The sequence below is a fragment of the Physcomitrium patens genome, chromosome 9 (assembly GCF_059467195.1).
Source record: "Physcomitrium patens ecotype Gransden chromosome 9, ASM5946719v1, whole genome shotgun sequence".
Classification (NCBI taxonomy): domain Eukaryota; kingdom Viridiplantae; phylum Streptophyta; class Bryopsida; order Funariales; family Funariaceae; genus Physcomitrium; species Physcomitrium patens.
In genome coordinates this window covers 425,669-450,195 of record NC_143418.1, presented here as the reverse complement: position 1 = coordinate 450,195, position 24,527 = coordinate 425,669, and the positions used below count along the sequence as shown (strand labels likewise).

Sequence of the window (24,527 nt, the reverse complement as noted above, 5' to 3'; positions counted from 1 at the left end):
AATGTTATTATCAACTTACACAATTGATTGATAGTTTTTTTTTTTTTTTTTTTTACTTTAAAAAAATTGAATTTGAAAGTATATTTGAAAGTATTGTCTATTGCTATTAGATATTTTTAATATTGGAAATTAAGGTGGTTTCTTGTCAATTTTAATGATTATTGATTTGAAAATACATATTCAAAATTTTAAATACATATTCAAAATTTTAAATACAAATTCAAAATTTTTAAATACAATCAATGTTTGTGAAAATTAATATTATTATATATGAAGTAGAATGTTAAAGGTGTTTCATGAAAGATTAATTAAAATAATAAAAAATATTATATCTTCCTTGGTGAAAGTTTTTTCCTGAGATTAAAAACTTGATTAAAACTGTACAATGTGATAATGATTTTGTCACACTATTTTTGTTTCATATTCATTATTCAAAAGAAGTTTAAATAAAATATTTAATTTAAATTCTTACAAGATAAAGAATAAGTGAACACAAAAAAAGCTACTTGCATTGATTTGTTTGAACTGATCATTATTTTCCAAAAGCTTGAACCCTATCATGAGATTTTTTATTCGCTGATACATTCATCAAATTTAGCATGATCCAGGGACGCTGTAAGGCCAACAGATATACTACAACAAGTATAAAAATTTGTCAAAACCAGGCTGCAGGTATATCAGTAATATTAGCCAAGCTCATATCATATACAACTTCTCAAACCCTGTCAGATTTGTTACAGTACAGATCTAAAGACCTAAGACCACATTTCATATCTTTCTTTAGTTCCCCTCAGTTGTATGGATTGAACTTGTTCGATAATCACACCTGATAAAGACATACATCATTTCACTCCGATTTATTAATTGAGAAGGAGAATTGCCGGATGCTTAGGGGAGAAGGAAACAAATTTTAGCATATGTAATTGAGGCAGACAGCAAATTTAGACCCTGCACAACATCTCCAACCTACTGCAAGAAGTGAATGACATTGCCAATGAACGTTGGCATCAGTTAACGAAAAAGACTGTGAGACTACAGATGCAAATGCCGAGAGGAATGTTTCACGGTTGCTAAAGATACACTCATCGGGAGTCACGAATCCACTCGTCCTCATAAAATAATGAAGGTTGTCCATGTGGGGCCTTCCGATATCCTCCCACCTGAAGCAGTCTAACTCATGTACAATTGTACATGAGACCTACAGATTTCAATATTCTACATATTTGTTTTGATGCGTTAATTCGTTTGTATAGTTACAGCTTGTTCGCATCACAGAGGCTCATCAACAAACTCGTCAATGTCTAGATTATCTAGGAAATGTGGCCTAGCTTCGAGCTCTCCAGCGATGCTATCTTCGTAATTATCCTTCGTGTACTCTCCATCAACCACACTGTTGTAGCTATGTCGAGTACTGAATGCGGGAGAAGACAATGATCTGAAATGCAGCGATGCAGACCTGGATTCTGTTTTGGCCATGGTGTCAGCATCAGGCTCCGTGAACTCGAACTTGACCCGCTCGGCCATGACACACATGGGACAGAGCTGAGGTTTCTGCCAACGCGTCTCCAGCAAGGTTTGTTGCAAGGTAGCAATTTCACTCTCATGTGCTTTTCGCAATCTCTCCATTTCCCTACGAATTGAATTGGCTTCTTGACCAGCCATTGCTGCCGCATCCTGGAAAGAGCAGGGAGTCACAGATCAGGAATATCCATCTAGTGACTACAGTCCACATCTGATGTCCGAGCAGGGACATGTCAGTTCCGTGAGTTACCACAATGTAGATGAAACTCCTAACAAACATTTTCTAATTGATCTGCGATTGCGTGATTTGAACAAAGAGGGAGTTCTCAGATAGATAGGATTCTCACCTGGGCCAAACACATTGCTTCCTCTGCCTCCTTAAGCCTCACCAGAAGTTCCCCAGCTGCTGAGACTGCTTCGACAGTATCTTGAAGCTGCGCACGCAAGGCCCGCACCTCGTCTCTAGCAGCATCTCTTTGAAGCTCGTGGTCAATCCTCATGGCCACAAGCTGCTCAGCTTGGCACTCAAACCAACTTGTATCTGTAGTGGTAACACCAGTCTTCTTGGCTAACTGCTTTAAATCCATCACGCCTTCTCGTATCTTCCGGTTATTGTCCAGGAGTGCAACATGCTTCTCCTGAAGCTCAGCATACTGCTCTAACTGCCGCGCATGACCTTCCATTGCCAATTGAAGCGCATCTTGAAGTTCCTTTGCGCACCTGGCTCACAAATGATAACCAAAACGCCATTTAGTGCTACATTTAGGAAATTTACTCTTTTCATATTTCTGCTGACTGAAGGGTGTGATAACGCTTCAACATTCACAATTCTCGGGATCCGAATCGGGAATGCGAAGTTGTTCACGGAAGCTTAATTGATAGAAAGTTAAATACCACCTTGTGAATATCATCCCCACATACCTTTTCTCTCCATCCAGTTCGACCCTCCTGTTCTCCGCAAGAAGCCTATATTTTTCAGACTCAGCTTGTATCTCTTCCATCAAAGTTAGCCATTTGAGCTCTCTTTCCTGCCACAGCTCCCTCTCGTTCGCCAGTTGATGGGTATCCAGCGATTCAGGGGTTGACGGACCGTCCGTAACTGCGGTGCGAAGGCTCAGATCAGCTGCTGATTCTCGAATCGACTTCGCGGTTATAGAGAGTCGCCGATGCTTTGCTGGTCCACGCGTATCACAATCGAGGTAGCTCTGCAGGTGGTTACGCAAGTCCATATTCTCTTGTAAAAGGACCTCTCTTTCTCCGAGATCAAAGAATGTCTTGTAACGATCCAACTCGTCTAGTAACCTCTCAAGCTCTATTTTGGAATGTGTTACCTCAGGGTGTTTGTCGAACTTCTCTTGTAAAATCTGACAACCACAAAATTCAATCCATCATGAGGACACAGTCAAAGAAAACCATACAAATATTTAGATAGACTTGGTTGGCAACTAGATATCAGCTCTTTAAAATTCCGCCACAGATCTTCAGTGTAGATTTAGCTGTTAACAATTTTCTTGACCCAGGTTCGTGAAAGACTAAAATGAATCTCTTACCTTATGCTCTTTCAAAAGGGCTGCCCACTCCTCATTAAGAAAGGATTCACGAGGCAGGACACCACTCATTAGGGATTCCAGTCGGACAATCTTTTCTTGACGACTTTGCTGGAGAATTGAATTGCATTCCCTTTCGTGCTTATATTGACGCATCTGCATTGTAGAAAAACGGTTTGTCTCCATCAGATTACGAACGGGCAAATGGAACGCAAACACAAGTAACTAGTACACAAACATCGGAGTTTCTGCAGAAAGGTCCTACATGACTTCACTTCTGGAAACCAGCCCTTTTAGAGAAACAGCGCTACACATCACGGTCAGCAATATTTTACTCAAGAGTGGTGCAGCTGAATGAGTACCAAACGGTTAAGCTGTTCAATCTCTGCAGCTTGCTGGGTCATAATCTCTTCAGCAGCCCTTTCCCTTCTGATAGAACCAGCCAGCAATGCCTGAATTGCCTGCATACATGAATGGTAATGGAATCTAAGTATACACGTAAGTCTTAGTAGAACATGGTATATATAGTGTTCAGGATCAAGATACAGGAAATTAATTACCCTTCAGCAATGCGAAGTCAGAGAATTTGATGGGAATTCAGCATATCAGAAGGAATTCAGAACATGCTGAGGTACTGAAATAGGCACCTGTACATAATCCGGTTTGAGGATACCGACTTCCTTTTTGTTCCCCTTGTTGTCTTCCACCGTTTCAATAGAACTACTTGGAGAGTCTGGCAGCATCGTCTTGCAAGCAACCTCGTTGAGGTTAGCCAACTCAGAACTCTCAGTGAGTTCCTTGAGAGGGGATGTCTGCACTCCTATCTCCTTAGTCCACGATTTCCTGTTCGGAGTGACAGGTGGGGGGATGGATCGGGAACCTGCCCCAGAAGAACGCATAGAGCATTGTGAACAAATACTAGTTGCGCTTTGGGGGCTTTTGGGGTCTGTAGATTGGAAGGAGAGCCTTAAGTTTGTCGACCTGCAGGAAAGAAATTTTAAAAACTGGGTAGCATTTGTGTTAACTAGAAGTACACAAGTACCCGTCAACGCGATAGCGTTGACTCTCTAAATGGTGTAGATGATACCTACGGCAGAATGCATCAATGGCAACATTCTTGGACTATCTGTATATCTCTCATTTTTATGTCAGAATCAGTTTCGAATCCTTACCTTCGAAGAGAGTTCTGTTGATGATTATCCAAAATTTGAAGACCTTTCTGAAGGCTCGCTGCAAGGCGATCTCTGGGAGAAGGAGAAGGCAAAGACTTGGCACTCCGAAGACGGGTTACGCCAACAGGGGCTCCGAAGTCCACAACGTCTTCGTTCTCTGCAAGCGAAACAAGCCCAAACATGGCGCTAGTCCCGATAGATTTTTTGTTTCCTTTCGGAGAGTAGCTGTACTTCGGCGACTGAAGATTAGGTGACGTATCCGTGGGTAATCTACTCACGTCCACATTTTGGAGACTAAATCTGCGACCTTCTGCCAAGCCGAGCGTCGGAGACTCCAAGTTTGGAGTGTCATCCAGTTCTTTACATGGTGTAAGAGCTGTTTCACCATTTGAAGATGCTGACCTACCATTCGCCACATCTATATTGAGCATCTTCATCTTAGCGGACTTCTGGGCACCTGGAGAATCCATATTCAGAGACTGAACTACATTAGTTCCACTCGAGAGACGAATGTTTGCTTCGTCTGTACTAGATTCTATGTCTTCATCGGTTTTCTTACCATCGTCAGCTACATCGTCTGCGAAAAGAGGAGCTGTCATTGGATGGCCAAGGCTGAGCCTGAGTAGGTTGTAGCTTCTGCGTGCGTTCCACCCAGTGGTGTATCCACTGCCATCGCCGGCCTCTGTGGCGGTGTTGGATTTCATCCTTGTCAGTTCCTCCTGCACGCAAGACATACATTCGACGTCGTATTCATGAACAATACTAGAAGGGCAGTGTTGGTCATGCACGTTAGTGGGCATTAATTGTAAAATGTCCACACATGCGTAGGAATACATCTGGTACAACAATTTGCTACAAATCCAGCAGGAAGTGAATAGCACAGAAATTGACACAAAAACTGAACCTTGAGCTGACGGATTTGTTCACGGAGAAGATTCACATCATTAGCTTTCTCCTCATTCACGATAGCCTTATTCTGAATGGCCTTTGCCCTCTGAGCAAATCTTAATGTACTAAGCGTTTCGTTTCTGCAGCTGCAAGGTAGAAAAAAATAAAAAAGACCCTCAATTACCCTCTACTTTCACGATGATATAGTGCTTACTGTGCATTCTAAAACGCATGTCAGAAATCTTATCACATAAATATATATACTCACAATTCCCGCTTGCAAACAGAACAAGGCCACGTCGGATATTAACAGGAGCATACCAACTTGCTGGAGAGACGGTACAAATCATGGCGAGCCTCGCGTTCCCGCCAAGCGACTCTTGAAGCAAAAATGTTAAACGAGAATCTCTATATGGTACATGACGATGCTTTCCGGATTGAGATACTTCGGCCAATATGTTAATAACGTTTCTGCAAAACCAGTCAGCATGTTCTGTTAATTCGAAGAATGTACATGTAGTCTAAAGACATTGCATACACCACCTCAAACAGGACTGCCATGAGTCTTAAGTGAGTGGTATACCCGAGCTGGGAAAGAGATTTGTTGATGTTTCCAGCCTCTTTGAGCCGCTCACCAGCAGACCCCGTCTGTTTTTGTCTCTCTGAGCCTGCCAAATCTACAAGATTCAGTCTACTGCTTCTGACACTGCTGATACCCTCGCCTTCACCCTGCATGTCAACAAACCAAGTCACATGTTGAAAGTTGGATCAAGCCTCTGTCCATTGATACGGTGGCTATAGTTCCAGAAAACAACAACAGGAAAGCCATGAACTGTAATAAAAAAGGTAAATTTTGGTGTTGTAGTGAAGACCTAGTACCTTAGATCGGGACTCTATCACACACGTAAATACGCAATGCGAGCGCGAGCTTTCACTATTCATTGATGTGGCACTAACTCTTCTGTTAGCCAAACCCTGATCAAAAGCAGTACCCAAGTCATTTCGACCACTCTTTTCTGATGTCTTCAATCCTGCTCAGAAGAAGATAGGATGTTATCGACTGGTGAGAGAGGGACTCACCTTGACCAGGACCCGCGTGACTTCCTGAACTGATGAAACGAACTCTTCACTGAGATTTTCCACATATACACCCGTTTTCGTATCTTCTCTAATCTGCACATACACAGGGTCCAATGGACATCAACTTCAAATAGTAAATTAAATCATGAGTAGATCAGAGATTGAATATCAGTCCGACTCATGATCATCCGAAGCATGCGCCTAAGGACACAAATGTACACACTTAGTTAATAGTGGTTCGTTGCGAATCAGCCTACAAATTACCATGAGATTCTTCTGAGAGGGCTCCAACAGATCTGTGATCTGTTCATTGTAGATCTGCACCAATGAGCACCACTATTGTCAAATCGACGCGATTTTACTATGTAAATTACGACACGCGTCTTAACCAAATTGTAACCAGGCGGAACAGATAAAATAACAAATAGGACAGATCTTGGTTACCTCTAAGAAGGAGCATCGACACTGGTATACTAGTTGCTTGTTGATATTATTTAATTCCTCCTGCACACAGACGTCTTAGTAACCACCACACGCGTAATTACGAAGTAAATGATGGAAAAGAAGATTTAATTTCGAGTGGAGAAACAAGCGTACCCTCTGGATCCTCGCAAAAAGCATCTCAAAAACTCGGGATGTAAGGCCTCGGTCATCCGATGGAATGTCCTGCGTGTCAGACATCACGCCCCACATGGTGTGGGTCTTCCCACTACCCGTCTGTTAAGGTCACATCGAGTGAGAGCGTTAGACTAAACCCACATGTGATTTCCATCATTTCCATGAAGAGAGCTGCAATCTGCTTCCTAGTGAAGAGTGTCGACCTAACCACAACTGAAAATAGCGAGATGGAGCGACAATAAGAGCTCTAAAAAGTTGACAGACCTGCCCATATGCGAAGATGGAGCTGTTAAAACCAGCGAGACAATTCTCCGCCATAGGTAGCCCCACCAAGTTGAAGACAGCTTCCTGCATGTATTGTTTGCAGAAACACTTTTAGACGTGTACTAACTACTCCGCGTTCTGGAATTAACCAGCCCTATAAAATGTCTTACCCAACTGATTGATGGAGGGTTGATAGACATAGAATTTCTTTTAACAGCTTTGAGTACCAAAGAAATCCAAGAGAAACAGTGCGCGTGTAAACGCATGCATCGTAGAAAAATAGAAATTTACCTGCGATGAAACTTCTCCTGCCACTGCATCGAATGTGAACTGCTGGTCAGAGAGCGATACGCTCGTAGACGTCACACTACGCACTACTCGATCAGCTTCCTCCGCCTCTTCTTTCTTATTCAAGGGCCTGACTCTTAGAATTACCTGTCCCCCCCCCCCCCCCCCCCCCCCGAAATTGAAATGTCATCTCAGTAACTAACAACAAGCACTGCATGGGGTATGCCAAAGTGGAACCCCAACTGTGAGATTCACAACTGAACGAAATTGATGGTAAAACTTCACATGTATCTATGTATGTGTGTGCGTATATATATATAAATATATATTGATAACAAACAGAACAACAATAATAAGTTTGAAGAACCAGTTATCCTCTCGTTCATCACTTACCTTCACTCCTGAATCAGCAGAAGATGTCTCTACAGCTGAAGTCTTGATCATGTCGTCTGAAGAGGCACCTGTGGGCATATCCCAGTTTATTTTCCTTTTAATGTTGCTTCCCTGATCGCATCCAGGGATCTTGTCTTGCAGTTGCGTGAGAGCAGATGCATTTCGACCTAGAGAAGGCCTTGGAAACTTCGGTGGAAGAGCTGGACTATTGCTGATTTTAGCTGCCTTCGGCTTATCAGCCTTCGACTGCACAGGTGACATTCCCTCAGCGACCTGCGATTCGTGTGTTGTCACTCATCAAGCCATTAAAGAAGGCACTAACACTTTCCAGTGGTATCTAGTAGATGCAAAGAGTTCAGGACATGGTTGGAATTTACTCTTCATCGGATCCCAAAATTTTGAATGCAGCAAGCTTTTAGACCAAGTAACTGGGCTCTCGCTTGAAATTGCAGCTGAGACCGGAACAATATCTTGAGGGTGTGGGACTTGCATTGATTTCCATCTACGTGAACCCGACGACATCAACACTCAATTCACTTATGGACCCCACTTGGCGGAAGTTACCAAGCAAACAAAACGAAAAAAATTCGGCCAAGAATAAGTCGTGAAACACATCCACATCTAAAAACCGCTCCTCTTTGAGAATTCAAAAGTCCCCGCAATTTTCCCTCCCTGAACATTCGTGCAGGCAATCCATACACACTCATGCGAGACACTATCTCGGGTTCGGATGCGACCATAGCGATTGACACATGTAAATCTAGGGCCCTTGCGCAGAGAAAAAAGCAGCTTCGACACCTTTCACGAAAGCAGCACAGCACAAACTACGACACTCACATTGACATCAGGAGGCACATTCTCGCCGTTACTGCGACCCTTCCGAGCTGGACTAGCACTCTTCGCACGATGCGGCCCGACGCAGAAAGGCTCCCGCTCTTTGACCACCGCATCTACTGCACCTCGCGGGGAGCTCCTCAACCTAGCGGAAACCCCCTTCATGTCGTAATTTGGCACCGCAACTCCTCCAATTCGGCTTCTACTCCCAGTTCCCTCCAACAAACAAAATCTCTCCACTAAATTCCCGCCTCAAGCATTGCGCCGTAAAGCCCCACTCTCAACTCTATAATCTCTACGATCTTCCACTCCACCGCCACATACAGCCAACGATAGGTCACACACTTTGTTCACAGAATCTACATCAACTAGCCACTGTCGACACTCCAAGGGCGAACGGGAGCTAAAATTACAGCGACGGGTATCGAAAGCAGTAGAAGCAGAGATCGGAGAGGGAGGATGATACATCAGAGCTACGCTGCGGGAGGGGGGGGGGGGGGATTGGAGCCAAGCTCTGGTTCTGAATTGCATCGGAATTTCAAGCTCAGAAGGACCAACAGTAACAACAACGTTGGCGAAGTCGAAGGAGCCGTTGCGTTGGAGGCTGGGGCCCGTTCCGTAATTTCAAATGTATAGGGGTTTCCGCGTATGGGGTCAGCACACGTTGCATGTGCTCTTGTCTATCTGGCGCCAGATGGATGCTGGCGTGGCACGCTTCGCTGATGACCTGGAGAATGCACTCTCTGAGCCCAGCTCAGCTAATTCTCCCATTGGCTTGCTGACAGTGCATTTGCTCGAGACACAAGGATGGTGTTGGGGCCAATGTGGACTTTGCTCTTGGACCCTTGGGCTCTGTGAAATTTGGAGCTGCATTTTTTGTCTGGATCTGGATTTCTAGGAATGATGCTAGGTGAAGGATTAGAGTACAAAGTGAGGTTTCTTATTGTGCGCTATCATCAATGTTGCAAAATGCATCATTAGCAAAACATCTTGTACCTATTACAAGTCAATTTAGTCAAAATGGATACAAATATAGTAGTTGGTTGGGCTGAAGTAATATAGAAGGGCAAGTCCATTGCCTCTAATGTAGTAGCAGGGCCATTAAGAAGCACAAAAGATAAACCATCACAAAAGAAACCAGTATCAATGTAAGAACTAATTTGAAGCAAAAGAACACTCAACATCAATCCTAACAGGAAAACATGACCCAAGGCACAATTAACTATTTTAAAATACAACCTAGAGTAATGTCAACACTTCTAAAACAATCTACTATTTTTAACAACTAAAAAAAAGCTTACTTCTCTATCCAATTAATTATTTCTTAGAAATTGTCAATAATTGCACATGGTTAAAATACTTTATACATCTATCAAAGTTTTTGGTTAGCATTAATCTCTAACAAGAGCTCTGCTATAACAATAACTATATTAGTTATACTATCTTAGTTCTATAGAAACAAAGAGATTCTATAGAAGCCTTCATAGATATTTCAACATTGACAAGCAAACAACTTTCAGCCTTTTATCTATTGTAGGGCTTACATGATAGATCTTAGGACTATAAATTGGCTCAATCTCACTTGGTTAACAAAATCATGCTTCATTTGTAAGGATGGATTATTTTAAAATCAAAACATATCAATCCTCTTTAATTTTGGAATGTTACAAAATAGCTATATAGTTAGAGACTATTATCTCAAAAAAAATCTCTTTGTACCATAATTACTTTCATTTGCTACAATGAAGAAGTTTGCACATTAAGAAATTCAAATGATCTAACATAGTTGATCCTCTCTCTTACCTTCCAAAAATCTCTTCTATTGTAATATTAGAAGCACATATAGAATATGAAAGCACTCAATATTTTATTTTTCCAAAAAAGTAGATTATTTGTCATACTTGAAGATTCCTACTCTTATCTATTTGTAATAAGATCAACTACGCACAAAGGAACCATCAAGAGGGAGTTAAAGATCCTACAAGTGGATACACCAAATGTATGACAACTTTATTCTTGCGTCAATAAATATATAAGGATTAAGACAAAATATTACAAGGATACACAAAAGATATAAGGTCAATTTTTTTTTTTTGAATTCTTATTTCAATCTTGAAATTCTTTTGATTCAAGAGCGCAAACTTTTCTTTGAAGAAGATAAAAGTTACATTAAACAAATTGAATTTCAAAGAAGTCTTGCTCTTTGAAATAAAGCTACTTATAATATCAACAAAGATAACTTCAAAGGTAGCACATGTATTCTACTCTTGGATAGACTCATCAACTATCAAGGACATAAATCTTAGAGAATTAAAAGATAAATATATTCTTGTGTCACTCAAAAAGATTGAAAAATCAGTCAAAAATAATACAAGATTAAACTAGAATAGTTACTGCCAAAAACAAGAAGATTAAAAAATCTTGAAAAAGACTAAAAACTAGAACAATATTGATAAGAGTAAAGAAGGTTTCACTCTTGCTTTTATATATACTATCTAACTAGGAGCTATGTAGCAAAGTTCTACAAGACCTCCAATACATGTCCAAATTATGAGATATATTTCTTAACTTGCAAAGAATTTTTTTACATATGCACTACATAATTAATTTGTTTTACAAGCTACCAATGCGTGTGATATGTGGCTAACTTGATGATTAAATTTTTAACCTGTCAATCAACTATGAACACATGTAAAGTCAAAGTTGCATCTATGAAGCTTTTAGTAAGTTTTTCTATAAAATATTATCCAATTAATCTATTTTTTTATTTTTAATTAATCATATATATACTTATTAGAATAAATAATATTTCTATTATTATATGGCATGATTTTCTATCTAAAAATATATCAAGTACCTAGCTATAGAGAATTTAGCTTTAATTTATTGAATAAGTTCGAATAACTGAAGTATTCTTATTATAGAAGTCAAATAAATATAATAGTATAAAAAGCTATTCTACTAATAAAATCCTTTATATTTAAAAAAATTTATACATAAGGCTTTCTAAAGTATCTAAAAATGCCCTAATATCCTTTGCTATACCAAATCATAACTAATTAATTGTCAGTGAGTTTGATTTTCCATAAGCTCAAAGAAAATCCATAATCCTCATACAAAAATTCATCTTTATATCATGAATTTTTTCATAACTCCATATCTCCATATTTTACATACATATAAAGTCTTGGCTTTCAAAAATTCCTTTACTTTGTATAAAATATCCAAATTGTAACAAAATCCTTATAAAATATTTTTCTCCTATAAAGGTTTTTTTTTCCTAAACTTTAAAAATTTATATCTCTTGATCCAATTGTTCAATTTTTTTTCCAATATCTAGATGATATAGACTTTATTCTTAAGCTTTACTATAAAAAAATGAATCATAAATCTACTACAAATCATCAAAAATCTTAGATACTCTAGTAGGTACTTTAAACTCTAATTTACAAGTACTTAAGTACTATTTTTTCTATATCTCAAAAATCCAAGATCCAAATGGCACAAAATTTGTGTGTAAAGTTTAGTAATATGATAATATATATTTTTAGAGATGTTTAGCCAAAATCTTATCAAATTGCTGGAGATATAGCTTAAAACACAACTACTAGTTAATTAGATCACTTATTGCCTTTAAATTGCAAGTGTTGACTTCAACTTCCAATAAATCCTTCATGCTAGCTTAGAATTCATCAAATAATATATAAAAAATATATCCAAAAAAATGTTCTTTTCAACCCTAGTAATTGATCCTTCATTATTTTTTTTTATATATGTGTTATGTCCAAAAGAGTGAAAGTAGATACAAATCAATACCTTTATTTTGAGCACCTATATTTCTTTTATAAAAATTCCAATTTATACAAAATTTTCACCAAAACCATAGCAAAAAACCTAAATTCTTTGAAATTTTCCTCCCAAGTTCAAATGACCTCAAAAGAGTAACTTTAATCTCTAATAAGGCTTCAAGCAGCCTCTTTGAAGTCCATTGGACATGCTTTTTGGCTAATAGCAATGGAGATTTTCATCATCCATCTCCATTCATTCATATGGATGCTTTAACTACTCCTTTTGCTATCAAAATCCCTCTCCAACAATTTTTTTAATAACATTTACATAATATATGTCCTAAATATCAAATAAAAGAAATAAAATAAGATTTTAAGAGTCACCAATGTCTAATAAAGATATTTCTAAATATATAAAACTATTATTAATATAAAATTAACCTCAATAATAGCCTTTTTAAACTAATTACTTCAAAGTAATAATCTAATCATATTTTGTGACTAACTAAAATCTAATAATATGACTTTTATTACATTATATAATAAATTATTATATATATATATATATGCATTATTTTTTCATGATAGCCAAACCATAATATGATACCATGATATTATTCTTCTTTCTAGAAATAAGTTTCATAAGGAGCGATGATTACATATTGATGAAGTCTAAGATATGACAAATTTTGTTTATCATATATTTTCATCTTTGTTTTTTTTAAAAATAGTTAATAAGTTTTTTTAATCATTACTAATATTTTATTTTAAGGTGAGAAGACCATTCCATTATTTGATTGTTATTGATGCCTTTGTAGCTTCTACCAAAGGAAATATTTTGTCATAGACAATTAATTGAAGAAGGTTTGAGAAGATTCTAGGAGGTTTTAGAAAATTCTAAGAAGATTTTTGTAGATCCTAAAAGATTTTAGAAGATTCTAAAAGTTTCTAATAGATTCTAAGAAGGTTCCAAAAGGTTCTAATAGATTCTAAGAAAATTCTAGAAGATCATAGGAGATTTTGGAAGGTTCTAAGAGGCTTTAGATGATTTAGGAAGTTATTGAAGAAGGATCTTAGGCTTGCTTTGTTTTCAAGCATCATGAAAATTTTTCAAGTAGCTTCTAGGATCTAGTATATATAGGAATCAAAGTTGAGGGGATCTTCAATCTTGACAACTCACTTCTTGTGGTCTAGCCAAGACCTTCTTGAGTTGTATCCAATTATTTTTCTAATGTCGAGCTAATTTTATTTTTTGCTCTTGAATCCTTATTTTGTATACAGTTCCTAATAATTTATTGAGACAACCATAAAATAATATTAGAAACTTGATCTTTCTTAATAGAGAGTAGATTATTCCTATTCTTAAAAGTACTATAGCATTTTAGAGGTTGCAGATTATCCTCTTCTAGATTGTTATTGTTCTTTTTTTAATATTCTTTTGATTGTTTTTTTATACCATAGATTCTATTTTTTTTCCTTTGAATGCATGTGTTTCTCTGATTTTTTATGGAAGAGAATGGAAAAGTCAATATAATAGACTCCAAAGAAATCAAGTTAGATTCTATTATTAATGCTCTTGATGCATTGAAGATTAGGACAAAGACTTTGTCAAAATAGAATGAAGAACTATATATGACCATATAGAATGGTCAAAGAGCCAAAGTGCCTCAACCACTACATCAAATGATAATAGAGGTTCCATATTTTCAAACAACTATATGTGCTTCAAGAAAGAAGGGAGGTGCATTCACTCAAGGCAATGATCTAACAACAATAACAGCAAAAGAACCAACGACCAGCCTTTCAAAAAAGTTCGATAGCACTTGCTCAAAATTTTGTGGCTTTGTAAACTAAGTACAACTAATCACCTTGCTTCAATCTGAACGATATTTCATTGAAGCATCTCATATTGGTATGGTTGGAACCTTGTTCTCAAGTCAAGCTTTATCTTGATTTGCTCCATTATTTGAAAAGAATTTTCTTATATTGTACAATTTTGAAACATTTTTGGGAGTATTTGTAGAAGCATTTGGTGAATATGATAAGGTTTGTTCTTCAATAATTAAAATTTGAAGCCTTTGACAAAGAACACATTCTTCATCAACATATGTCTTAAATTTTTGATAATTAGCATGTAATATATATTGGAGAAAAGATGTTTTGATGAGCCAATTTTATTGAAAATTAAGAGATGATTTCAAGAACTTATTGTTATCTATGTTAGATCCTCAAATATTCAATAAAGCCATTAATCAAACTATGAAGTGTGATAATCGTTTGTTTCAACAATGACAAGATAAACATTCTTCAATTATGCCATGTATATACACCAATTATTTTAAAACTTCTTTATTATCCAATTTTAATGAATATTTGGAAGTGAAAGATATGTAGATTGATATAGTCATTTTAAAACTTTTATGGCTTAAAAAATATAATCTATAAATAGATTGGATATCTCAAAAGTTAGAATTTTTTTTAGTAGATCATAGAAATCCTAGATCTATAAAAAAGCTTTTAATACGTGACAAGCCAAAACTTAAACAATATTTATTTATTAGAGCTAAAGCATTTGTGAGGAGGACCAAACAAGGTGCTATATTTGCTATCTATGCAAATTTACGATCAAAACTTGAGGTTGCTATAACAACAATTTTAAAGGCATATAAAGATTTTGTAAATGTATTTAGAAAAAAAAATGCGACATCTTGCCAAAGCATTATTCTTACAATTATATGATTGACCTTCAAGAAGGTACTCAAAATTTTTTTGGATTTGTTTACAACTTATTCCAGAATGAGCTTGCGACTTTAAAGGAATACATTGATAAAAATCTAGTTAAGAATTTTATTCAATATTCCAAGAGGCCAATTGATACTTCAATATTATTTGTGAAGAAAAAAGATGGATCTTTATGGATGTATGTCGATTGTTGCAGTCTTAATAAAATCATGGTAAAGAATCGATATCCATTGTCATTGATATCTAGACTTCTTGATCAACTTAGCCAAGCAAAAATCTTTACAAAAATTGATTTACAAAGTGTGTATAACTTGGTACATATTCAAAAGGGAGATGAATGGAAGACAATATTTTGTATCAAGTATGGACATTTTGAATATAATGTCATGCCTTTTGGACTTACCTATGCACCAACCATATTCCAACACTTAATAAATGATATATTTTACAAGCATTTTTATGACTTTGTTGTGATCTATTTAGATGCTATTCTAATATTTTCTAAAAATCTGGAAGACTACAAAAAATATGTCCGCCTTGTATTGAAAAAGCTATGAAGTGCTAAGCTATATGAAAACTAGAGAAGTATATATTTCATGCACCTCAAGTCAAATTTGTTGGATATATTATTTCTAACAAAGGTCTTTTTATGGATCCAAAGAAGGTACAAGCAATCATCGATTTTGTAAAGCCAAAAATTGTATGTGATGTCCAATACTTTCTTGGATTTGAAAACTTCTACATGGTTTTTGTTAGAAATTATTCCAAGATTGCTGCTCTACTTATATGGTTGACATGCAAAGACAAGCTAAATTGGGGCTCCAAAATAGAAAAAACTTTTCAAAGCTTAAAATAACTCAAATTTTTATACATCTACATTTCAACAAGTCCTAACTTATGGAAACCGATGCCTCAAACTTTGCATTGGGAGTAGACTTATCACAATATAGAGAAGATGGCAAACTTCATCCAATTATATTCTATTCTAAAAAATTCTTAGTAGTGGAAATCAACTACAAAATCTATAATAAAGAGCTACTTGCTATCATGGATTCTTTTGAAGAATAGTACTACTTGTTTGAAAGTGCCTCTCATCAAATGATTGTGTATATAAATCACAAGAATCTTGAATACTTCATGTCAGCTCAAATCTTGAACGATTGCTAAGTACGTTGGAGTATATCTTTATTACAATGTTGACTTTTGCATCATATATTGACTTGAAAGCCAACAAAGGTTATTAAATGTACTATCAAGATGTTCCTAACTTGAATCAAAAAAAGGTGAGGTAACATATAATCAATAACAAACAATCTTATTAAAGCCTGAGGAATTTCATCTTTAAGCAATCAATGTATCAATGCCTGTGGATTTATCATTTCTTAATTAGGTTTCTAAAGCCTCAACCATTGACCTTCTTAATTTTAATATTAAGCATCTTACCAACAATCTTTCTAAAGAGTCTTTTAAATTCAAGATTCAAGACAATCTCTTATTCTTTGAAGAAAGTTTGTTCATTCTTGAAGGGCCAACTTGCCTGTACATTTTTTAAACATGCCATGACTTCTCTACGGTCAGACATTTTGGATTCAACAAGACATCGAAACTTTTGTCTAGAAACATTTAGTGGACTAAAATAAGGAAGGACGTTAAGAAATTTGTACTATCTTGTAATACTTGTTTAAGGTCAAAGAATCCTTAATACCAATTATATAGACTTGTTCAACCTCTTTTTATTTCAAGACAACCATGGTCATTTATTTCCATGGATTTTATTACAAATCTTCCACCATCAAACTCATTTGATACTATTTTTGTAGTTTTTGATTAATTGACCAAGATGACATATTTTATACTTTATAAGAAGTCAATTACTAGTGAAGAAATAGTAAGACTCTTTATTCAGAATGCCTGTAGTTACTATGGATTGATAAATGACATTGTGTCAAATCATAGACCACAATTTGTATCAAGGTTTTGGAAGACACTCTTCAAGATTCTTAAGATTGACATCAACCTTTCTTCTGCCCTCCTTCTTCAAACTAATGGCCAAAAAAATTAGGTCAATTAAATTTTTGAACAATATTTGTGATGCACCATCAATTATCAACAAGACGACTGGACTTCCTACTTGTCATTGATAGAGTTTGCATATAACAAAACAATCCATGCATCTATACAATAAATGCCATTCTATTCAAACTATGGTCATCATCCAAAATTGGATATGATAGAGCCTTCAAAGTTGGTAAATCTAATAGCTGAGGAGTTTGCTATAAAGATGGTCGAACTTCAAGCAACCATGAAAACTCACCTAGAAAGGGCTCAACAATGTTATAAGCTAGTGGCAGATGAATTGAGGAAAGAACATCGTCCATTCCAAGTTAATGACATAGTATGGCTTCTTTGGCACAATATAGAAACTAATAAGTCATGTGATAAGTTGGACTACTGAAGGTTGAGACCATTTGTGATTCAGAACAAATCAATAATATAACTTATCACTTGGAATTACTTTCATCCATAAAGATTCATCCAATCTTTTATATTTCACTTTTGCAAGATCAAAGACAACCACCACCTCCTATAATTGAAATCAATAATCATATTGAATTTGAAGTAGAAGAGGTATTAAATTCAAGGATAAGACATGGAAGGCTTGAATATCTAGTCCATTGGCATAGATATGATATCAATGATTGTACATGAAAATTAACTAGCAACCTTATAAATGCACAAATGAATGTTAAAAAGTTCTATCAATAATATCTATCCAAATCAAAAGGAGCAAAATAAGGAACAGTAGCTTGATAAAATGACTTATCAAAAAGATTCATAGTTCTTTGCCTCATAAAGAAGAAGAAGAGACAGCCTCTGAAGAAGTAATTTTTTCAAATGTTTTGAATAATATAAGTCAATAGTTTAAATTCACAATCATAGCCTATTTATATTCTTTTGGTCTTGTCTACTTTATATGATATAGATAGTCAAGAGATAGATACCTTGTTGATCATATCATTTCAACCAAGTAGCTTACAAAGATGATCTTGAAATAAAGAGCTGTTTGAACCATGAAGACATGAAAGGATATACAGTAATAGGTCATTGGTTATTATGTTTAAGGTAGAATCTACCTATGAAAGATGCTCAAAAAGAGTGTTTGTATGATAATTCTATAACAAAGATATCAAAGTTTATGTTTGATTATAAATAGAAGGCTTGGAATACTATCAATGGCTATAGGGGCTTATGAATCATTTGCCTCGTGAAAACAATCAAATTATATAGCAGACACCATGCGACAGATCTCCAATTTCTTGTACATTTACTAACTTGCAGCAACATTACTTCTTGGAGACTTCAAAGCTAGAAGAGGAGGTGATGTCATAAACATACAATTGAAGAAGATTTGAGAAGATTATAGGAGGTTCTAAAAGTTTCTAGAAGGTTCCAATAAATTGTAAGAAAGTTGTAGAAGATTCTAGTATATTCTAAGAAAGTTCTAGGAGGTCATAGGAAAACTTGGAAGGTTTTAGTAGGCTTTAGATGATTTATAAAGTTGTCGAAGAAGGATCTTAGGCTTGCTTTGTTTCCAAGCCTCATAGAAACTTCTTAAGAAGCTTTCTAGTATATATAAGAGTCGAGGTTGAAGGGATCCTCAGTCTTAATAATTCACTTCTTGAGGTCTAGCCAGGACCTTCTTGCGTTGTATCTAAGTATTGTTCTAATTTCAAGCTAATTCTATTTTTTGGTCTTCAATCCTTCTGTTGTATACAGTCCCTAATACATTTATAAGACTATTAGAAATCATTCCTTCCTCTAATAAAATTACCAAATATTAGTCTCTTTTAAGGTCATGTAGCAAATATGTTATATCTCACTATCTACTTGGAGAAAGACATGTCATTCTTAAGGATCTTCACCTCAAATATGTTATCTTGAAGGTTAGATCTTTTTTCTTTTATAGCAATGATTTGTTATTCTTCAACTTAGTTTTGATAGATATTATGAATAAAAAGTATCAATTTTTTTTGTTGTATTTGTAAGGTTCTTTATTGGCTCTCATGTATATTTATTATTATCATATCTATGCCAATAATTAAGATATTTCAACCTATTTTGATGCCGCTTTGAGTCTAAGACTTTTTCTATCTTGAACTCTTTATTATTATCTACTTCTATAAGAGGAGGTGGCATTTTTCTTCTTCCCAAGATATTCACTATCTTATATGGCTTAAAAAGAGATATGTGGAATACTACATGGATATTCATAAATTCTAATAGATATAATCAATGTTCAATAAGATTGATTTATTTATAAGTAAAAAATAGTCCAAGCTTATTATAATCTAATTTGTTATAAAAGCAGTTAATCTTGATATTTCAACAAAGTAATTATATCTTATTGCCAACACAAAATTGAGATTATTCTTTGTGATGGGCATCTATATTGATTTTTTTTCATTCTTGAGTTTCTTTTAATTGTGCCTTTATTGTTATATGGACCTCAAATAAATGATTTGCCTAATCATTTGTTATAGAATTATCAACTTTTGAAAAGCCAAAAATATCAATTTATAAATGATAATCATAATTAGTAAAAAAAGATAATTATTGAATAGAAGAATTTATTATATTATTATAAGCAAATTCTACCAATTTTTTAAAAAAATTCCAATCTTCTTATTGATAATTCATCATACATTTCAAATACTGCTCCAAAATTAAATTTACATGTTTTTTTTGTCGATCAATATGAAGATAGAAAGCTAAAGAGAGCTTTATATCTATTTTAAAATTTTTTAAAAAAATTCTTTAAAATCTTGATACAAATTGAATTTGTCTATTCAATATAATATCTTTGAGTAGTCTATGTTATCAATAGATATTGTCAAGAAAAAACTTAGCTATTTCTTTTCTTATAATAGATTTTGTACATGATACAAAATATGCCATCTTAGTAAACGATCTACTATCATGAATATAGAATCATATAAATGTGAGACTAAAAGATTTATGATAAAATCTGTAGAAATAAAAGACCATGGTTGTCAAAAATAGGTAATGACTGAAGAAGTCTATAAGGTCAATGATGAGGAGTTTTTTTTTATTTTGAATAAATATCATATAATTTTACAAAGTCTTAAACTACTTTTTATATTTGACACCACCATAAATTTCTATATATCAATTCCAAAATCTTTTTTTATCTAAAGTATCAAATTGCTAAAAAGTTGTGACAAGCTTGAAGAATATATAATTGTATTTTATCTTTTAAAATGTATAATTGTTCTTCAAAATAGAGTAGATTATTTTTGAACTCAATCTTTAAAATATTATAAAACTTAATAGAATTATTCTTAATATTATGAATAAGAAAATTAGAAGGCATACTCAATTAAATTTACTTAAGAAAGATTGAATCAATAGTTAATGTTGATTTCATTGCTTAAAGATAAAAATGCTATGACTTCAAGAAAATTATTCTTTGTTAATTTAAAGCTACATCTCCTTCTTTTGGTACAAGATAAAAATATTCAAAAATGGCGTTTGATAAACCTTATTATTTTTTGAATCAATAAATGATCTTGAAATCAAAACTTGATAGAGATATACTCTAAAAAACTTGGCAATAATTTAAAATATATATTTACATAAAGTACTTGAGTTTCTTGTAATTTGTACATATAGTAATTGGACTAAAAGTACCTTCTAGATAATATAGCCATTATTGAAATGAATTTTCAATTTTAAAAAGTTCTTTATTATAGATCCTTTAATTAATCTTAATTTCTAAAAATTTCTTGGAATAGAAAGCTATTAAATAGAACTTGTCACCTACTCTTATTTATAACAAAATAATATCTATAACAAAGTCTGATGCATCTATTTCCATAAAGAATGCTTTAAAAAAATCAATATAATATAAGATTGATAGAAAAATAAATGCTATCTTCAAGGCTTCAAAAGATGCTACAACTTCTTTATTTCTTTGAAGTTTGTCTTTACATTTTTAGCATGTAAGTAGAGCTCGAATTTGAAAAAATTTCTTAATGAAGATTTGATAATAATTAGCAAATTTCAAAAAATATTTCACATCTTTGATTGTTTTTGAAATCTTTTAATCCATGATAATCTAAAAGGCCATTATTTGAAATGATGTATCTTAAAAAGTTGACTTGAGTAATATGAAATGTGTATTTTTTTTTTTATCTTGGCATATAAACTTATATCTCTTAGTTTTTGTAATATACAAAAAATATGAAGTTCATGCTCTTTTTTGTTCTTCAAGTAGATTAAGATTATTTAAATAATAGACAATAAAATTTTCAAAATATTTACAAAGTACATTATGTATTAGATATTGAAAAGGAAGTGATATATTTGTGAGTCCAAAAGGCATGACAATATTTTTATAATATCCATACCTAGTTCAAAATAAAAATTTTCATTCATCTTTTTTTTTTTAATACATACTAGATTATATATTTCTTGTAAATCTATTTTTATATAGATCTTTGCTTGATTGAATTGATCAAGAAGTCATAAAATAAAAAATAGAAGATATCTATTCTTAATAATAATCTTATTGAGTTCTTGATAGTCTTCAAAAATATTTAGAAATTCGTCTTTTTTATTTACATATAAGATAGGAGCCTTTGTTAGAAATTTAGAATGGCATGAAGTTCTTAGCCAAATTTTTATTAATATACTTCTTAAGTACAATCAATTTTTCTTTGATAGGATGTAGATTAGTCCTAATGGTGCTTGAGCTCTTTCTTAAATATTGATGAAAAAATTAGAGGGATAATTTTCTAAAAGAATATTTATATTTTTCTTCTAAAAAATATCTTGATAATCTTAATATTGGCTAAAAATGCTATATAAAATCTTTTCTTCATCAAAAATAGATGTGGCATATATAGTAAAAGTTGATTATTCTTTTGTAGCATGCATGCAAGTATTTGCACCTATCAATAAAGTATTGAATGTATTGGATTTATGGATTTTTACTTAATTTATAGAAACTTAAATTAAACTATGGAAGAAATTAAGGTTATAAGAAATCCAATCTATTTGAAGATTTTACTTTTTTAGTCACAATAATCCTAAAATAATAAAATTAAAAGAAGATTTAATTATATTAAATATTATCATATTATTATAATCATTAATTATTATATTTAAAAGAATAATTTCATGAATAAAATCTCTAAAATAACTATCTATTATTTCTATATATACAAATTTGGTTTTCTTAATTAAAAATATTTTATATTTTTTGACAAAGTATTTTTTTATAAAATAGGCTTAGGCCTTTGTAATTTTTTGGTCGTAAATAAATCTCTACTATAAAACAAGATGAAGGATCTAAGGAGAGAATATGACATTTATTAGGTATTGCATAAGATTTTAACTGCTTAATTCTTATTATAGCTAGATAAACTTATTTTTTGATACATCATCTACTTTGGCAACCATGCTCTTCATTTCATGATTACATTGTTTCTTTGAATAATATTGAGGAATACACTTGGATTTTCTACAATATATGCATAAATCTTCTTAGCAATAATAAGTATTTTCTTATTTAATAAGAAGTTTAAAATGTATTGTTTTAATTTACATAGGCTTTGGCTTAGATGAATAAGCTTCCATAAATTTAGAAGGTGTCGCCATGACTTGACTTATATTTTTTCAATAAAATCTTTGTTTTTGGCATCTTTTAAAGAATCAATTATTACATGCATTGGCTTAAGAAATAAACTATTTTAATGAGTTTGTTCTTAATATTCTCAATAATAAATCTAAAATTATCTTTTAATGTATATAAAAATTGATTGATAAGGACTTTATTATTCTAATCTATATTAGAAGCAAGGCTTTAAAATTCAATAATATATATGGTAGCTAAACGTGATCTTTATTAAAAAAATATGAATTTAGCATCTGATACTCTTTTTTAATCACTTTCTCCAAATTTAATTGTAAATACTTCCAAGAATGAATTCAAATTTTAGTCTTGAATCTTTTTTTTTTATTAAAAGTAAAAATTAAGAAAAAATATTTTAGAAAAAAGTATTCATATAAATCCAATTTGAATAAATCCATCACAATATTGAAAAAGATTCAACATTAGATAAAACTTTACTTTTTTTAGAAATTCTTGAAATTTTGATCTTATTCAATCAAACTTCTCAAGCATACTTATTTTTGTCTCTTTTATACTTGTAATAATAAGACTTCTTGGATTTAGTTGTGAACTTAATTTACTTACTTCTCTCAATTATACAACTTCTTAGCATAGACTTTAAACTTCATTATTGACCTTTTCTATATGCATTGGAATACCACCTCCATGGTTGACATTAGAGATATATGAATTTTTTATTTTAAAAGTATTAACAAACTTTTGAAGATTTACAATGGTTACATATCTATTTTTATTTTTGTTGAAAATAACATCCATAAGTTTTCCTTCTATAAATAATTCAAAATTAATCTTTGAGTCAAATTAAATGAGGGTAATCTATAATTTCTAATATTAAATGAAAATTTCTACAAAAAGAGGTTGAAACAAGATCAAACTATCTCAAATACCTAAGATACTTCTAATTCTTTAGTATTATAAAGCTTCATCATAAAATATGACAAAATAGACTAGAACAAAATTGAATGGAATTAAACAAAATAGAACATCAAAGACAAAATTGAGAAAATAAAAACAAAATAGAAAAAAACTGAATAAAAAGATACAAAATCAAATTTTACTAAGAAAAAAGATTCAAAGCCATACTTGATCAAATGCCCCAAAAGGCCTTAACCAATCTTATTTATATTTTGTCCTACCACCATGGACTTTTTAGAATGTTCATAGGTAGTGGACTCCACCTAGATAACTACCTTAAACTCCTTTTCTAGAAGGTTTTATGATAGGTCCTACCTAAATAACCATCCTAAATTCTTTCTAGAATGTTCCATGATAGATCCTATCTGGTCCACTAACTCAACCTCAATTTTAGAAACTTCTATGATTCTAATTATCTATACAATTATCTTATCTATATCTTTTACAGTTAATCCTCCTCCACTAATGCAAAACATCCTTGTTTTGCTCCCAATGGTATCTCCAAATTGTCTCTTTATAATTGGTGAGGTTTTGTGTAGGTTCTCACATTGCATTGTGAATGGAATAACCTTTCTAAAAAACTTTGTACAGAAGTTGTCGACATCCATTGCCAGAATAAAGGTAGTAATGTTCCAAAATATTGTCCACTTCATATTTTTGTTGGTTATTAACTACAATTGGTGGTGGTGATGGTTGGTGTCAATCTAAAAAGTGCTTTGGCTCAATATGAAATTCCTTTAGTTATGAAACATGGAAGATTGGA

General features: G+C 33.3%; 1 protein-coding gene across 4 annotated transcripts; it reads right to left on the bottom strand.

Annotated features, from left to right (window-relative positions):
* Nucleotides 1-979: 979 nt before the first annotated feature.
* Nucleotides 980-9,127, bottom strand: LOC112287019 (kinesin-like protein KIN-12A). 4 transcript variants are annotated; one of them, XM_024529609.3, is made up of 20 exons: nt 8,609-8,910; nt 7,772-8,044; nt 7,382-7,525; nt 7,091-7,174; nt 6,806-6,925; nt 6,653-6,712; nt 6,473-6,526; nt 6,209-6,301; nt 6,008-6,103; nt 5,712-5,857; nt 5,450-5,599; nt 5,145-5,274; nt 4,800-4,959; nt 4,241-4,697; nt 3,716-4,049; nt 3,431-3,529; nt 3,072-3,224; nt 2,443-2,885; nt 1,869-2,241; nt 980-1,674 (listed from the first exon to the last, which is right to left on the bottom strand). In XM_024529609.3, the coding sequence occupies exons 1-20, from the start codon at nt 8,768-8,770 to the stop codon at nt 1,270-1,272; spliced, it is 3,936 nt and encodes a 1,311-aa protein (XP_024385377.1). In that variant the 5' UTR covers nt 8,771-8,910; the 3' UTR covers nt 980-1,269. The 4 variants fall into 4 exon arrangements, with proteins under 4 accessions (XP_024385377.1, XP_024385374.1, XP_024385375.1 ...); XM_024529606.3 differs by having other exon boundaries at nt 4,241-4,959; nt 8,609-9,127; XM_024529607.3 differs by having other exon boundaries at nt 4,241-4,959; nt 7,772-8,017.
* Nucleotides 9,128-24,527: the final 15,400 nt, after the last annotated feature.

Coding starts and splice junctions, on each gene's coding strand:
- LOC112287019 (XM_024529606.3), bottom strand. CDS start 8,770: ATGAAGGGGGTTTCCGCTAGGTTGAGGAGCTCCCCGCGAGGTGCAGTA. Junction 6,713..6,805: donor TTTTTGCGAGGATCCAGAGG/GTACGCTTGTTT, acceptor GTCTGTGTGCAG/GAGGAATTAAATAATATCAA. Junction 4,050..4,240: donor CAACAGAACTCTCTTCGAAG/GTAAGGATTCGA, acceptor TCTTTCCTGCAG/GTCGACAAACTTAAGGCTCT.